The following is an 18,038-nucleotide window of genomic DNA, read 5'->3' on the forward strand; positions in this document are numbered from 1 at the left end:
CTCAGATTTTAAAATTATTATCCACCACCAAGGGTGAAGTCAGAAAATTTATTTAGGGGATGAAATTAAATTGTAATTTTTACGATAGTAAAAATACAATCTCACCATTTTAATAGCCTATATTTTTATAATTTTTAAAAGATTAAATCTAATTTTTTTATCATTTTTAGGAGAGCCAAAATGTAATTTTACTTTTACTAATTAAAAATTTAAAAAAAATTAAAGGACCTAAATGAAAAATGTTCTATTTTAAGGGGGACTAGGGCCCCTGCTAGCCCCCCTAGCTGCGCCCTTGTCCACCACATATTTAGGGTGGAAGCGAATAGAAATAATGAATATCCATTATTTAAATTTATATTACTTATTCGGATAACGAATGTAGATTTGAGCTCAGATATTTGAATCCACACTACTTATAAAAAGCTTATAGTTTATATAAGGAATTTTAGCGAATTTGAATTTGAGTCTTTGTTTACTTTAATATCCGGAAAATGATTGAGAATTTTGATTATTTTTTTTTGGATTTGGATATCCAATGAATAATAATATTTAGTTCGATTCGGATAATAATAATTGGATAATTTGGGGATAAATGGGTATGAATTTTTTAGGCATATTTGAATTCAGATAATTCAATATATATATATATATATATATATATATATATATATATATCCTACTACCATTCATATTCGGTGAGGCTTTTCAAAAACCAAAAAGTTCAATGATGTTTAAATCGGACCAGTTGGATAGGGAATTTGCCATAATATCATTCAGGAGAAAGCCATTAGACCGGTTAATCTGAGAACCAATACAAATTAATTGAACCAGAAATTTTTTTTAATAATTTATTTAATCGAATCGGATAAACCGATTAAATCAAAGAACCAATAATTTGACCAGTTCGACCACTAATCCGGTTCTATTAACAAACTATTTAATTTTGGAGATACGGTTTAGAAAATGGTCCATATTAGGCTATAGTTTTTTTTTTTTTTGCATTTAGGCTCTTAGATCTGCGCCAAACTTTCTGAGCCGTCCTAGACTATAATTGAAAAACAAAAGTTATACATTTAATTATTATAAGGACTAAATTGAATAGTTAATTTAACAAAAAGAACCCACATATTTTACTTAAATTCAATTTCAAATTCACACACGCACTCACTTAAACTATCGTATAGGCAAAGCTTGCGGATTAATCCTTTTGAGGTTAAGGTAAACACTTGTCATCAATGAGTTAAATGTTGGGGGTTCAATATGGTTATTTTCTAGGGATAAAGTAATATTTAGTCTCTGAATTTGACAATTTTTCGCAATTTGATCCCTTAATTTTCTTTTGTCTATATTAGTCTCGGAACCAAACAATCATTTTCGATCTTATCCCTGAATTTGGATTCAGTTAAGGTATTGATGATGTGACACTCTAAAATTATGTCACGCCATCACCCAAAATTTTAAAAATTTTGTATAAATTCTAAAACTGCCAAAAATTTTATTTAAAAATTATAAAGAAACTATTTTTAAAAAAATCAAGTGATGACATGACACAATCTCATGATACCATGTCATTATGTACCTTAATGGAATCTGAGTTCAGTGGGGGAAAACTACCAAGTTTCGAGACTAATATGGATAAAAAATTAGAAACCATGGAAAAAAACTAAATATTACTTTACCAAAATTTTAATGAATTTTGTACTAATTCGAAAGAAAGTGTTTGAAAGGGTTATATTAGCAATATTACCATTTTTTTATGATTTTGCTATATAACTAATTGAATAAATAAAAACAATAAATACATTCTACAGTATATTTCACTATAAATTTCTTTTTTAGGTAATATTAGAAATTTTATCACACGCATATACGTGTGGAAATCACATATTTAAAACACGGATATCGTTAAAAAAACATATAATAAATAACGAAACGTAATGTTTGAAATTAATAATAATCACAACACGTATACAATATGTACGAATTAAAATACAAAATTAGTTTAATTTGTGAGTATAACGTTTGAAATTAATAATAACACATACATAATATGTACAAAATTAAAATTAAAAAGTTAGTTTAAAAGTAAGTAGAATGAAATTTAAATAGGTAAATATAGAGAAATTGTTTTATAGACAATTCCCACCGCATTATCCATGGTATCTTTCCAATTATTTAATGACATTTTAGCAATTTTTTTGCATCTCATTTACACATAATTTTGGTAATTCTTTTACCCTGAATCTTGAACTCCAAACCCAAAACCCTGAATGTGGTTCAAATTTGAGGTTTAGGGTTCTGGGTCAAGGTTCTAGGTTCTGGATACAAAAATTACCAAAATGATGTGTCAATAGCACGGAAAAAATTGTTGAAATGTCATTAAATAATTGAAAAGGGGCCATGGATGATGTGGTGGAAAAAGTCCATAAAATAATTTCTCGGTAAATATATCATATTAAGAATATTGGTGACATGGGTTCAAATCTCAACATTTGTAATTTTTTTTTATTTTTTCAATTAAAAAGACAAAATTACCCCTATAATAATATACCTTATTTATAATATGTAAGGTTATTTTAGTAATATCATTGACTAAATTGATGTCGAATTAACTCGTGACACCAACTCAATCACACACTTAAATAATAGTATAAATACCAATATGCAATAAAAACAACTAATTCATAATTAAAACACAAATATAATAATAATTAATTCACAACGTTAAATTCAAAGATTTTGTATTAAATTTCAAAGATTTTATATGTACATTTATGGTCTATCAATAATATTGAGACACTTTACCAGTAGATTTGCTTACCCCTTTTATCTTTTTTTTATCACACTTAGTTATACTTAATTTGGCACTGAGTTATTTCGGGTTTGGATCATTTTCGGGTTAGATCGATTTCGAATTTGAATCTGGTGAGTTCGGATTATTCATTTTTCATGATCAAATCAAGTAAATCACGTTCAGGTTCAAACTGATTGGATCAAATCTTAAAAACTCGAGTCAATTTAACCATTAATTGAACTAACCAAAATTTAAAAATACGCGATTATAATTAAAATCAATGAACCGTAAAATGAATATAAAGAATATCGAAAAGAAGAATCCGATACTTTTCTTTTTGCTTTATCATAAAGCAACTATAAGATATAGCTTGTAATGATAATATCCTCTAAAATTGCATAAGGGAATATTGTCTTCAAATCAAAGAATTGAAAAGCCATTTTATTTTCAGTCCCCAACTTTAACTTTTTATTTTTTATTTTTGGGTATCCGATTCCAATACATTTCCCAATGTAAACCCGAAAATAATATTTAAAAAATTAAATATATTCGTATTTTATTCACACTCGAATCCAAATAATTTCTTTTTCATGCTATAAATACAATACTCCCATGGAGATGAGATGACACTAAGAGTAAAAACATGGGTGCTTCACAATCACATGAGGACTCGACACATCCACAAGACTCGAAACCGAACCTAGAAAACAATAGGGTCGAGTTGAAAAACCCGGAAAGCAACATCTCGGTTCGACCGACGGAGAAAAAAACGGACTTCGTTGATTCAAGATCATCGAAAACACTTGAGAAAACTCAAGTTCCATATAATTACGAAACAATATTGAGAGATGTCGATTCGCGTATCGATACGTCCACTATGGATAAGTTGATTTCTCAGCTCCATTATGGTGTTTTCTTGAACCAAAAGAGAAAGGTAAGTAAAAACATTCTCAAGGTTCGGATCTTGATATACGTATTTTTTTTTCAGATTTTGTTATTTCGATGCATAAATTGTTGTTGTTGTTGTTGCAGAAGTATTGGGTTGATAAGAACAACAAGAATTGTTTCATGTTATTTGCAAGAGATTTATCAATTACTTGGGCTGAAAACGACCGTCATTGGCGTTGGTTTTACCAAAAAGAAACATCAACCAGGTATTCATATTCGATATTCGTGATATATATATATTGATATGGGTACGAGAATTGATCCTCCGAGACTTTCTTAATACGTAACTTTTGTAAGGCTTAATTAGAATTTTCAAAAATTTGGAGAGATTAATTTTAAATTTTAAAACTTAAAAGTCTTATTACAAATTTTATAAGCAAATTATTACGAACTCAGTGTGAGCAAATGTTTTCTAAAAGATTTAATTTTCAACTTTTGCTAAATTTTTAAATTTTGGGCAAAATTTTAAAATATCAAATTTTTTCATCGATTTAACCATTTAGTGTTCAACTTAGATCAAACGTGGTTCATTTTTCAAAACATGTATAGATTAATAAATATTTCTGAACATGTAAAATCCAATATCACATTTTAACGTCAAAATTGACAGAGTGATAGAAAGGACTTGATTGGAACACTACTTTAATCTAAGAACTCGATTATAACATTTTGAAGTTCACAGAGCAATTTAGAATTAAACCCATAGCTCGGGGACGTCTCTTGTGCAATTAACTGCCAAAATGGTAAATTGAACATATAGTCCTGTTAGAATTTATGAAATTACAAATTAATACAATGTACTTTAACCCTCAAAAATTTATCATTCATTTTTTACCCTCTAAAGCAATTTTCTAACTTTGTCCCTGTACCCCAAACCCGAGCATAACATTAATTGTAGGGGTGTCGGCGGGAGGCTGGCAAGGCCCTGACCCCTCATAAAATGGGAAACGCAACCTTTGACTCTTTGGAACTTATAAAATTTTAAGTTAGTAAAATTGCACTTTGCCCCTAAAAAATATTTTTTTATTTAGTCCTTTAAAAAATTATAAAGATATAAGCTATTAAAATGGTAAAATTGCATTTTAACTCTCAAATAATTATACAACTTAATTCCACCCCCAATAAAAAGAAAATTTCTGACTTCCCCTTGATTAACCAATTGCTTTTTCATTTTATGCAGTGATGTCTCCATTGAAGTTGCTGAGCTTGTAGCAGTTTGCTGGTTAGAACTGGTCGGAAAATTCCCAGTATCAAAGCTATCACCTTCAACATTATACGAAGTTGTTTTCATTGTCATGTTAAGAGAAGCATCTTTTGGATGGGAAACCGCAATAAATTTGAAACTAACACTTCCCAATGGACAAAAAATAGAACGCAAAGAGACATTGATGAACAAGCCAAGAGAGACATGGATTGAAATCCCTGTTGGAGAATTCAAAGCTTCATTTGATGAGCAAAAAACAAAAAATAGTGGAGATTTAGAGATTTACATTCATGAATATGATGTTGGTGAATGGAAGAGAGGACTTGTTGTTAAAGGAGTTGCTATTAGGGCAAAAAATTGATGTTTATCGGGTCGGATTTTACATTGACGGTGTATCAAATATAAACTTTGTAGTTTGTGTTAGTTTGGAGTTTACTCTGTATACGAGATAGTTATATGATCTGATGATATGTGCGATGTTGTTTGATCTAGTGGTGAGAAGCTTATTATTATTATTATTATTATTATTATTATTATACAACAATCATATGATCTGATGATACACTCGGTGCTGTTTAATTATATTTATATTCAATTATATGTGTTTAAAGATCAAATTGAAAGAATTTATAAATGTGAAGGGTTAAATTATTAACTATTTAGAATTAAAATCAAATTGATAGAATGTGCAACCATTGAAGACAAAATGTGTAATTGTATAAATTAGAAAAAGACTAACCAAAAGTGACCAAAACAGAAACGATCGTTAGTGACGAAATTAAAAATTTGTATAGTTTAGTGACCAAAACAAAAACACACTAATAGTTGGATGACTAATTCTATAGTTCACCCTACATATTTATAGTTTTTAACAAGCCTAAAATCAAACTTTTATCATTTGTGGCCAAACTGCAATTTTACCATGTATTAAGCAAATTATTATCATTATAATTATATAACATGGATACTTACAATTACAAACGCATTTAAACAATTTTACACCATTGAAGGACACACCATGTTCATTGTTCAAGGTCATGAACACTTAAATATATATACAAGAGTTACAGAGAAATTCGCTTTCATGGAGTCTGATCTCTATGCATCAACGGACACACTTATGGCATTTAGCTCGACATGTTGCTTACCCTCGTTTTGTGGATGAACAATGACGGTTGCATGAGCTTCGGACCTCAAGGAGTGTTTATTACTTCCCCCTTGTGAAACAGAAATCGAACTGACGAGTGGTTTTCTACTACTAACTGTGTCATCGAGATCGTCTTGATCTTTGGTGACAATCTCCCATTCCTCTTTGAGTGAAGTAACTTGTAAGCCTTTCTCATGGTGACTTTCCATCTCGAATGCTGTCGGTAAAATAACAAAATCGTTTATTGGGTTGTAGAAAGGGTCCGGTTCACCAGCCCTCAACCAGTGCTTGAGGATTCGGAAGACGTGAGGTTCACAAAGAATTCCCCGGTGCTCACCGGGGACTGCAACCCTTGCTTCTGCATGGAGTCCATCTGCCTGAAAAGTAACAAGAAAGAAATCGAGTCAGAGATGCTGCTGTTCCATTCATGCAATACAGAACGAGATTACTATTCAAAACGAATAGTCCGACATGCAATAATCACAAGAACTAATAATGGCTTCATCATCTAATTCTGAATATAACTTCACATAAATCAACCGTTCTCCATGAGTTCTTAGAAGTTAATGGAGTGTTATAGAGTAAAAGTACTATGGATACCCTTGTACTAAGAGTCGGATTGCATTTTGCCCCTTACACTAAAATAATGGGCAAATTAATCCCCGTACATTAGATCAAAGAGTAGACTGGTCTTTCTGTTAAAATTACACCATTTTTATTGTTAAAAACTAAATAAGGTACATGAGGCACAACATGTGTAACTGTTCGGTTATTTCATCAGTCACACCAGTTTTTATCAGTAGAAATGGATAAAATTTTAATAAAGATGACCAATTTGCTTTTTGTTCTAACATTCAAGGAATGATTTACCCTTTTGTTCTTTGTTTTTTTTAACTAAAGAGGGCAAAATACAATCTAACTCCTAATACAAAAACTTCCATAGAACTTTAGCCGGTGTTATAGGCATCATTTGTATTTCGATTACTACGGTAAATAAAAAAATAATAGAAAGATTTACGAAGGGGAGTCGGCTAACCTTAGCTGATTCAGCCGGAACTGTTCCATCACCATCAACGCATATATATTTGGGCTGATAAAGAGAAAGAAATTCAGTAATCAAATCTGTAAATACAAAAGTAGTCTCTAGAACTACAGCACAACAAAAATCACCTGAAAAAACCGTAAGTCCTGTATATTCGTGACCGGTGCCTCCTCACTTCCGTAGCTGCAAAATTGTTAAATCAATAAAGTTTGTAACAGAAAACAGAAATAAACATCAAGCAATTTCAAAAGAACATTCGAATAAGAGGGATCACCAAACGCTGTGTGGTGTCTCAAGATTGATCCCGTATATATTGTAGAATTTAACTCCGGAAGGAACCTTAGCGTGAGACAACACCTTTTGAGTCTCTTTAACCCATTTCAAGATTTCCAAATTAAAAGGTAATGGAATCATCTCTCCGTTATAATCGACCTGAAATTACAAAACGCAAGCAAATTGCTTATAACCCTTAATTGAAGAGAATTATTTTTCCGGTTCCGCACAATCAAAGTTCATAGCTTACCGTGTTGCCAGAAAGAGCTTCCTTGAAAATATCAATGCAATTTCCCGGACGATAAGATTCTAGAATAGTTCGAGGATATCCATCACAACCTTCTTTCTCCCTCCATATCTCAAGAAGTGGAATATGTTGCCAATGGAAATGTGGACAAGCCATTAACTCGTATATCGATGGGCACTCAATAAGCTGAATGATGCAGAGCAAGAATAAATAATTTGCTCAAAAAAATGAAGGAAAAATGCAAATACGGGCTGTGTGCACCAAAATGCAAACAAATCTTCCGTCTAATTAAGGCAACATGGAGTAGGATGAGTTATGACATCGAACTACAGATTAAACTTCATTGAAGATTTAACAAACCCTACCGTATATAATCAGAAATAAGCTTCTATATAACATTCATAAGTGGTGGACATATCGAAAGCAAGTTCATGCCCTCAAGGGCATCTACACCGAAAACAACAGAAGTGTAATTAGAACATAATTGGGTAAACTACACTGGCAGTCACTATTGGTAAGTTTCTTTTTTGGTCACCCAACAATTCGATTTTGTCTTTTTGATCACCAACCATTAAATAGCTAACGGAAAAATGACGTGACAAATTTTAAAATTGACATAATAGCAACTTTAACCCTCAGCATTTATACGTTGTATCAATTTAATCTTGATTCTAAAAAATTTAACCTTCAACATTTACACATTGTGTAATTTTATCTTTTTTTGCAGTTTTGCTTTTTAGGTAAAGGGTCACAAAGAAAAGCAAAACAACAAAAAGAAGACCAAATTACACAATGTGTAAACGTTGAAGGTTAAGTTTTTTAGAATCAAAACCAATTTGACTTAATATATAAATGTTGAGGGTTAAGTTGCTATTTTGCCAATTTTAAAGCTGCCAATTTTCTGCTAGATATTTAATGGTTGGTGACCAAAAAGGAAAAAGTCGAATAGTTGTTGGGTAACCATTTTGTAACTTTTCATAGTTGGGTGACCAAAAAAGAAACTAATAGTTGGGTAACTACCAATGTAGTTTTCCCAACATAATTACATACCAATTGATGCATGCTCCATTTCGAAATGAAAAAGTTCTGTTCCCACCCATCAACAAATGACATTCCGTTTAAAAAGGTAGAAGCAATATATCCAGGTGCACCTGTTGAAAATATTTAAATTACATCTTGATAAGCACTTGAATCAAAAGTAAACCGAACTAACTACTAGATCCTCTCGTTCTTTTTTCGTAAACTGTTGGATTCTTTAGTGGAAATTGAGCGACAGCATGGATAGTGTTTTGGAATTCGGTATAGTACAATTTCCATTGAGGCAATTGATGATTTGAATTGAAACTATTAATTGTCTTGTACTCTACTCAAGTTACAAATGACCACTTACCCCGGAATGGTGCAGCAATTGCAATCCAATTCTTCACGTATTTCTGAAAAACCTGAAGAAGAAAGGCAACAGTATATCACAAAGAGATACGATACTAAACCGTATATTGATACAAGAGAAGTGGAGAAGCAGAGCAAGGAAAATGAAAAAATAGAAAGGAATTCCTTACATCGCTGTGAAGGCCCATGAAACATTTTACCAAAAGGCCGCCCATCGAGTGACTTATGACATTTATCTTCTTCCCTCCTGAAGCTTCGTATACCGACTCTAATTTTGCTGCCAGCCGATCCATTGTTTCTTGCAACCTGAAAGAGAAAACAAATCTAAGAATACAAAGAGAAGCTACCGTACTACTTTAGAAAGAGAAACGATTAACTAATTATTTGGTAACACTATGATTATGATCTTTACCTGTTACTTTGGCGAAAATCATAACCAAACCCAAAGAGCGTTTTCCCTTCTTGGAAACCCCATTTGAGCATTTCAACAATCATATCGTGAAAATAACAAACACAGTCACGTCCGACGATCTTGCACCAAAAGAAAAAGAGTTCATCAAAACCCATCAATGGTTCATATCATCAGGTTGAAATTCCATAGGATTAAAGGGTTAGATATGGGTTATCTTAGCATCTCGGAATCAACAAGTCTCATTTTCACTGAGAAAATACATTATGAAGTCTTAACATTAGTTAAGAGCCGGAAAAATCGATTTCTTAAGGTTAAGAAAAACTTCTTTGATCATGCATTACAAGATAGTAAAGAATAGGTGAAAGTACTTGCGGCACTAAATCAAATTAATTCCTCTACTATTAAATGGATCAATTATTTTAATCCTTGTACTATTAAAAAGAATCAAATAAAAAAAATCGGAACAAAGTTAACATTTACTAACTAAAAATGACATAAAAATTATTATTTTCATTTACAATTTAACTTCAAAACAAAATATCTCATCTGCAGAATCATAAAACACTTTAAAAATATAACTCTATTTATCAGGAAATGTTAACTTTGTTAAAATTTGGCCTTTACTTGATTCTTTTTAATAGTATATGACTAAACTAATTTGATTCGAACCTTATAATAGAGGGACCTGCTGGATAAATCCACCGTAAAGAATTATACACACAGAAACATACCATATCAGGGTCCAATACATCAATGGCGCCCAGGCCATATCTTTCTTCAGGGACTCTAATAGTTGCATTTGGATCTAAAGATTCAGTTTTACCTGTTTTCACAACCAATAAAAATCAACAGTTACATAATCACTCCACATAATTTCAAAACAAAATTACTCTCATTAAAAATGAAAATTACACTTAATTCAATGGAAAGTTCTTCAAACAAAATTCAACTAAATATTAGCTAAAAAATCCCAACACGCAATAGTTTATTCCAATGATTATCAAATTAAGATTCCCAAGTTTCTTAAAATTCCCCAAAATACTCAACTATATAAATGTATAATAATATATATACACTTTCAAGTTTCAAAAGTTACACTAAATTACCAGTAGAAGGATCAAAACGAGACCAGAGCTTGGTCCGGAACTTATAATCGGCACCGAGAATCCGGACCCATACCCGTTCTTCTTTACCGTTCTGATCATCCACGGCATTCAAAATCGAGCCGGCGATACCCGGAACTAATAAAACCGGGTCCAAATTCGGGTCACCGTAAGGTTGGGGTTTCTTTATCAGCTTCAACCACATCTCCACCGATTGTACAATATCTTCCAACAACATCGCCATCCCAAATCAAAAACTAATTACAATTTCCCAATTTTTTTTAAATGAAAAAAAAGGAAAGAATATCTGATTAAATATTTAAGAAATGTGAAATTTCTATGGGGAAATTGGGATTTTTTTTTTTTATTTGAGATTTCGGAGGGGAAAGAGTTTATCACGTAGAGTTAAAAAGGAGGAAAGACAGAGGAGACAACAAGCAACCGAGTTTACCTACAGAGCCTAAATAAGGAAGATAATGCAACGCATTTATATTGGTTTAATACAACTTTTAGTCCCTCAACTTGACAATTAGGTCCACTTTGGTACATATACTTTTTTTTTATCACTTCGGTACCTGAACTTGACAACAGGGGCGAAGCCAAAAAATTGTTAGGGAGGGCTGAAATTAAATTGTAATCTTCACGATAATAAAAGTGCAATTTTACTATTTGAATATCCTATATTTTTATAACTTTTAAAGGATTAAATCAAATTTTATCATTTTTAGGGGTCAAAGTATAATTTTACCTTTATTAATTTAAATTTAAAGGGCTCAAATAAAAAAATTTCATTTTATTGGGGGTTGGGGACTTGCCAGTCCCCCTGGATACACCCTTGCTTGGCAACCAGGTCCATTTTGATTCTATGAACATAGAAAATGTAAAAGTTTGATGAAATCCAAATTCAATGACCAAAATGGACCTAATTGCAAAGTTTAAGTGCCAAAATGAAACTACTTATCAAATTCAGGAGCTAAAAGTTATATTAACCCATATATATTTGATAAAAAAATAAAGTAATAGTCAAAATATACGAATTCTTTTCTTTTGTTTTATTTTGAACAATTATCTTTTCTTTTAAGCTTATCTAAATATTCAGGGCTAATTCTATCAAAAGTCCCCAACTATTGTTGAAAATTTAAATTGGCCCCTAATTATCAAAGTGTTCTAATTGAGTTTTAAAATATCATTATTGTATCAATCAAGACTTTTCACAAATTTAGGCATTAAGTTCCGTTTAAATATGACATGAATTATATTTAAAACACGTGAATCCAATTATAAAACGTATATACTTACATCAAGAACAATTTTAATTTGATACATTAAAGAAAAAGCAAATGCCGAAAAAATTTAGGAGAGTTATTTTCTTTAATATGTCAAATTCAAACTATCCATTAGGGGTGGTGTCGAGGGGCAAGTAAGGATCCCCCCTCCCAACAAACTTTGTAGTTTAGTCCCTCTAAAATGTAAAGTTATAAGTTAATATAATGGTAAATTTTCATTTTGACCTCCAAAAATTTATAATTCAATTTTGTCTCGTAAAAAAGGGCTCCCCTACTATCCATATAATAGATACGCACCAATTTACAATTGGATCTATGTGTTTGAAATATGTTCCACGTCAGATTTAAGTTGTCATTTAACATCTAGACTAATGGTAAGATTTGATTTTATGATACTAATACTTTGATGACTCAAATAGAATATTTTAAAATTTAGGAGCCAATTAAAGAATCTAAAACGTAATTTGAGGACCCAAAGTGGAATTAATCCCATATTCTTTTTTAAATTTACAAGTTTAACCTTCATATAACTCTTATTAGAATTAACCATATAAAACATGATCGAACCGATAATCAAAATCATATTTTAACTTAAATCATAAATTTAGATATATATATATATATATATATAAGACTTACACGTGATGTGACTTAAATCATAATAAAATATGCACCGAAAATGTATATATATATATATATATATATATATATATATATATGGTAATAAACATTTCAGTCCAAAAAATTGACAATTTTTTTCCATCTTTATCCATATTAGTTCTGGAACTTGGCAAACATGTCCCGATTTGGTCACTAGACTTGGATTGCATTAAGTCATGATGATGTGACACTCCGAGATTGTACCACTTCATCATTCGAAAATTTTTATTTTTTTTAGATTTTATATGATTTTTTTAAAAATTTCAGGTGACGACATGACACAATATCATAGTGTCACTTTATAATATCTTAATGGAATCTAAATTCAGGGATCAAATTGGAGAAATTTTCCAAGTTCAGATGCTAATATGGACCAAAAAAGTCTGAGGACCAAATTGAAAAAAATACAAAATTCAGAGACTAAATTTAATTCATCATTTGTTCTATTTTAATTATTTGTAACACATGTAGCAGCTACGTACAAATACAATTAAATTTAATTGATTGGTCATACTTTTCAAACACGTCCTCGTCAAAAAAGAAGACAAAAGTAACAAAACCCAAAATGAAGTTATCAACCAAATAATTAAATAATATATAAGGTTAAAATATGCCACCAATCCTTATACTTTGGTCAAATTTAGAATTTAGTCCTCTTTGTACAAAATTTTGAAAATTAAGTCCTCTGGTTTCTTTTATTCCAAAATTCTAGTTCTATATTTAACATCACTAGTATTTTTCATCAAATTTTTTAGCTTGACACGTTGATTAGACTATTTTTATATGACATGATATATGATTGATAGAAAATAAGCACGTTTAGTTAATAAATTTTGATAGCAAACACTAACAATGTCGATTATCGAACTAAGATTTTAAATGGAATAAGTAAGACAATTTATTTTTTAACTTTTAAAGTATAAGGACTAAATCTCAAATTTTGTTAAAGTACAAGGACTAACATATTTTGACAATATAAAATTAAAAATTTTCAATAAATTTAATTTTAATGGGAAAGAAAGAAATTAGGAATATGATTTTCTTCCCATAATAATTTTGTTTCTTAAAAGTAATAGTTTAGACCCCACTCTTTTTTTAGCAAAAAGAAATTAATAATGAATCTCGCGTGTTGGTCAGATGGTTAGGGTTTTCATCGTCTCAAGTGTGGCTTGGTTTGGGTCGTGCTAATCGCATTGTTGTTAGGGCTTTACCCTCCTCTTGTAATTCACTAAATTTGATGAATTGTTTTGTTGTGCTGGATCAAATCATCTTAAAACTTAAAATTTTAGAATAATTTCGAATTCAAGTTAATTTTGAGTTGACGGTTATTTCGAGTTTGGGTCATTTTAGATTTATGTCATTCAAATTTGCCAATTAAGTTTTTCAAGTTCGGATCATTTAAGATCTGCAAGGGCAAATGCAAAGGGGTAGGCAAGATCCTTTGCCCTTCAAAAATGAAAAAGAAATCATTTTAACCCCTTAAAATTGTAGATTTATATATGGTAAAATTGCATTTTAACCTCTCAAAATGAAAAAAAAATCATGTTTAGTCCTTTTCAAACATAATAAATTTATAAATAAGTACATGATAAATTTATATTTTGACCTCTCAAAAATTTATAATTCAATCCCAACCCTTCTAAATTTGCCCATATTGCAATTGATATATCTAAGATTTATTCAAAAGTCGAGCTATTTATCTAAGCTTGAAAATTTGTCTAAATTTTAAGAAAGTTTAGAAAAAAAATTAGACTCGAAAAATGAATTTTAACAAAAAAGGACTCGTTTAAAATATGAATAAGATTCGAGTTTAAATATTTAAGGGTCGAACGGAACGCTGCCTATTTTTTAAGTTTGTAGTATTTTATACATTACGTAATTTATAATATAAAAAAACAAATCTATGATAATAGATAATGTTATAATGTAAACATTAAAAAAATATAAAGTCATATTCAAAATTTTGGGTGAACTACCTAGTTGGTCACCTAATTTTTTGGGCACTTTTATTTTGGTCATCTAAATAAAAAATACTTGCAATTTGGTCATCGCCGTTAGAGAAAATTTTCATTTTAGCCACCCGAATGTTAAATCTCTAATGGCGGCTAATTGTGCATACCACATTTATCATTTTTTACCATCTTTTTTACCCTCACTACTATTCATCATCTTTTTTCCTCTCCATGCCACCCCCTACTTCCACTGTTCTTCTTCTACCTTTGCTCCCTGCTTCCAACCATTGCATCATTCTGCTTCCATCAATTCTCCTCCATCAATTCTGTAGTAGCAGTGCATTTCAACCAGATTTCCATGGAGGAGAATTGATGGAAGCAAGGAGCAAAGGAAGAAGAAGAATGGTGGAAGTAAGGGGTGGCATGGAGGGGAAGAATATGATGAACAGTGATGAGGGTAAAAACAAAATGGTCAAACATGATGATATGGTGTGCATAGTCAATCGTAATTAGAGATTTAACGTTTAGGTGACTAAAATGAAAAAAATTCTCTAACGACAGTGACCAAATTACAAGTATTTTTATCTAGATGACTAAAATGAAAACACCTAAAAAGTTGAGTGACCAACTAAGTAAATTACCCTTAAAATTTTAATAAATGAAAATTTATTAAAATTATTAAAATAGTATATTTTTAAAAATATATAAACAACACTATAGCTGGATTTAAAACATATTTGAGTTAACCATTCACAAGTATGAACAGGACAAAATTTCAGTCTCGTATTTCGGACTAAACTAGACTTAGATAAACATAAAGTGTATTAATGTTCACACATAAACCTAGTTCGAACCCAATCTAAAATCTATACAAAATGGTAGAAGAAAACATTTTCTTTTAATCCCACATCATATGTTCTTTAATTCTTGATTTCTCCTCCACTTTCTTGTACATAAACAACCCAGAAGATGTCGTACTTCACACTCGGCGAAAACCGATCGAGATACGGCAGCTCCGTTTTCCGGAAATCGGAGGTAAGGATCCACGAATAGCAATGGAGGAGTGATTTCCATACGTAAAGGCAAGCTACCATCGGCATGGTTTGGCATTTCAAGCAAACGCCCGATGTCGCACCATCCATCTTCGAGAAGCGTGACCTGAATAAGGCTAAGTTCGCGTAGGTTACATCTTGTAGTTCACTGAAACACGGCGACGAAATGAGGTTCAAGGAGATTATGTCTCCAGTGGAGAACTTGGCTGCATTTGAGCCCTCTTTTGATTCGCCGGCATATGAATCGAAGAAGCTATGTTGTGTTAAAATAGCCATGCTTGACGTACTTGTTAACATTGATAGCTGAAAAAAGAAATAGAGATTTTGAGTGAGTGCTCAATAGAAGCATTTGAATTTGACTTATTATCTTATCTATCTATTTATTAGGCCTATTCATAGATCGGGTTGGGCCGAGTCTTGACAAAAATTTTAGGCTCATTTAATAGATCTGAGCTTGAAAAATGGGTTTAAAATTTTACTCAATCATAGCTTGGATAAAAATACTAAAACTCGAGCTCGGCCCGAACGACCTGTATTAAGTTTTTTATGTAATTTTTTTAAAAAAATATATATTAAAAACACTAAAAACATTAAAATAAATATTTCTTTTCAAATCATAGGTGCAACTTAACAAGCAAATGCCTCTAAAATAGTAACAAAATTAACAATAAAATAAGAGATAATAGTGAAATAGCAGCAAAACAGTGAGAAGACAATAATTTTTTTTTTCTTTTTGCAAATTTGGGCCGGGCCCAAGTAAAAAAAGCCTTTCTCAAGGCTTGACCCATTTTCTAAACATGCCTTATTTTTTTACCTAACCCCATTTTTCGGACTTATATTTTTACCCAAACCCTCTCAATTTTCGAGCAAGTCTTCTGTTATCTATTTTGACTCAAACTCGAAAATAGAACTTAATCAACCTGAAACTGAAATCAACCCAATCCAATTTGAACATAAAAGTCAATAACCCTAAACCCGTCAAAACTAAATTTAAATTTATGTGATTTACTTGAAGTTTATCCAAACTTGAAATTATACAAATAAGTGACCCGAAATACCCCAATCCAAAATGATCCAAACCTAAAATAATCCTACTTCAAAAGCCAAGTCTTTGAACAAAAATGTGACTCAAATCCCAAAGACATAACTCTAAATTACACCAAACCGAAATGACCAACTCAAAATCAACCTGGACCATGGGGACAGGGGTGGAATGTCATTGGAGTCAAGGGGCCTTGGCATCCCAAAATTTTGAATAATTTTCATTTCGCCCTAAAATTTTCGAAATTTCTCGTTTTTCCTCTTGAAATTTATAAAATTTTAACTAAACCCCTCACAATTTTCGGAAATTCTTATTAAACCCCTAAAGCAGCCAAAACTTAATGAAACGTTCTGCCCCATGCAATCAATACTGCAAAAAGAAGAACAAAAATACAACAGTTGCAGGAGGAATCCATCTTACAAGTGTTTCAATCAAAACTTCTTTGTTTTCAGTAGATTTCTTCATCCATCCTCCATACCATATGATCTGAAAATACCAATAAAAAAATGAAAATCAAGCAAAACAAACAACAAAAAGGGCATCAAAGAATAAACATAAAAAAGCTTACCAGATTGCCATGGATGCTCTTGAAAATAGAACTTTGAATACAACCCAGATTTTCAGTACGAACGCTGAACCGTTTCAATGATTCAATGAGTTCATCAACAAGAACAACTGTTGGCTTAAATGCAAAAATGGATATATCTATATTTCTGTTATTGAAAGGTACAAAGCAAGACATACTTTTTTTTTTGTTGTTGGGAGATTTTTTTTTTTAAACTCTCTTTCTTGTTTATATCTTGAAATGGCGTAGTCGAGGGGTTAGAATAGAAAAAAAAAGAAAAAAAAAAGAAAAAAAGAAAAAGAAGAAGAAGAATTCAATTGAGTCATGGGGAGTTTGCTTGGTCTACCTTACCCTACTTGCTACGAAATGCAATATATATATATATATATATAAGATTTTGAAAAAGCAACTAATGAAAACACATGATATTATTAGTCTTCTGTTTTGACTCTTTCTACACTTTCTTATTGTTAAAAAAAGGTTAAATTACACGAAGGTATTAAGCTATTAGTAAATTTATGTTTTGGTCATTTAGGTTAATTTATCATTAAGGTTAAAACTGATGTGGAAAAGAGATTTTAAAAATGCTTTTGACAAGTTTTTATCATTACTGTCAAGAATATTTTTAAGAAGATAAAATGTCAATTTAGATATGATATTGTAAAGTAAAAGATTTAGTGGGAGGACAAAAGGGTAATTTTATGGGTTAAAAAGTTGTTTGTTTACTTCTTCTTCTTCTTTTTGAAATTAAGGTTTGGGTTTAAAAGTGCTTTTCAAACTCAATGGTAAACAAAGCATTAACTTCAGAAAGTTACAAAATATTCTTTGAATTAGTCGAAAATTTTCATTTAAGTTACTGAACTATTACAAAGTTTTTATTTAAGTCAATTGATTGTTAAGCTTTTTAAGAAAAGAAAAAGTA

The 18,038-nt window shown here is 30.9% G+C and overlaps 3 protein-coding genes across 3 annotated transcripts; 1 reads left to right on the forward strand and 2 right to left on the reverse strand.

Moving 5' to 3' along the window:
- Positions 1-3,409: 3,409 nt before the first annotated feature.
- Positions 3,410-5,508, forward strand: LOC105773202 (lectin). The gene is made up of 3 exons (XM_012594909.2): positions 3,410-3,728; positions 3,827-3,948; positions 4,923-5,508. Exons 1-3 carry the CDS (start codon positions 3,438-3,440, stop codon positions 5,305-5,307), a joined length of 798 nt encoding a protein of 265 aa, XP_012450363.1. The 5' UTR covers positions 3,410-3,437; the 3' UTR covers positions 5,308-5,508.
- Positions 5,509-5,871: 363 nt separating this feature from the next.
- LOC105773198 (lecithin-cholesterol acyltransferase-like 4) lies at positions 5,872-10,984 on the reverse strand. Its single transcript, XM_012594905.2, has 11 exons — positions 10,563-10,984; positions 10,188-10,279; positions 9,457-9,575; positions 9,215-9,350; positions 9,046-9,097; positions 8,706-8,806; positions 7,659-7,841; positions 7,410-7,567; positions 7,264-7,318; positions 7,130-7,183; positions 5,872-6,470 (listed from the first exon to the last, which is right to left on the reverse strand). The coding sequence occupies exons 1-11, from the start codon at positions 10,801-10,803 to the stop codon at positions 6,045-6,047; spliced, it is 1,617 nt and encodes a 538-aa protein (XP_012450359.1). The 5' UTR covers positions 10,804-10,984; the 3' UTR covers positions 5,872-6,044.
- Positions 10,985-15,243: 4,259 nt separating this feature from the next.
- LOC105773203 (uncharacterized) lies at positions 15,244-17,435 on the reverse strand. Its single transcript, XM_012594910.2, has 3 exons — positions 17,120-17,435; positions 16,972-17,037; positions 15,244-15,812 (listed from the first exon to the last, which is right to left on the reverse strand). The coding sequence occupies exons 1-3, from the start codon at positions 17,291-17,293 to the stop codon at positions 15,378-15,380; spliced, it is 675 nt and encodes a 224-aa protein (XP_012450364.1). The 5' UTR covers positions 17,294-17,435; the 3' UTR covers positions 15,244-15,377.
- Between the last annotated feature and the right edge of the window lie 603 nt (positions 17,436-18,038).

Source organism: Gossypium raimondii, chromosome 6, assembly GCF_025698545.1.
Source record: "Gossypium raimondii isolate GPD5lz chromosome 6, ASM2569854v1, whole genome shotgun sequence".
In the NCBI taxonomy this organism is placed as follows: domain Eukaryota; kingdom Viridiplantae; phylum Streptophyta; class Magnoliopsida; order Malvales; family Malvaceae; genus Gossypium; species Gossypium raimondii.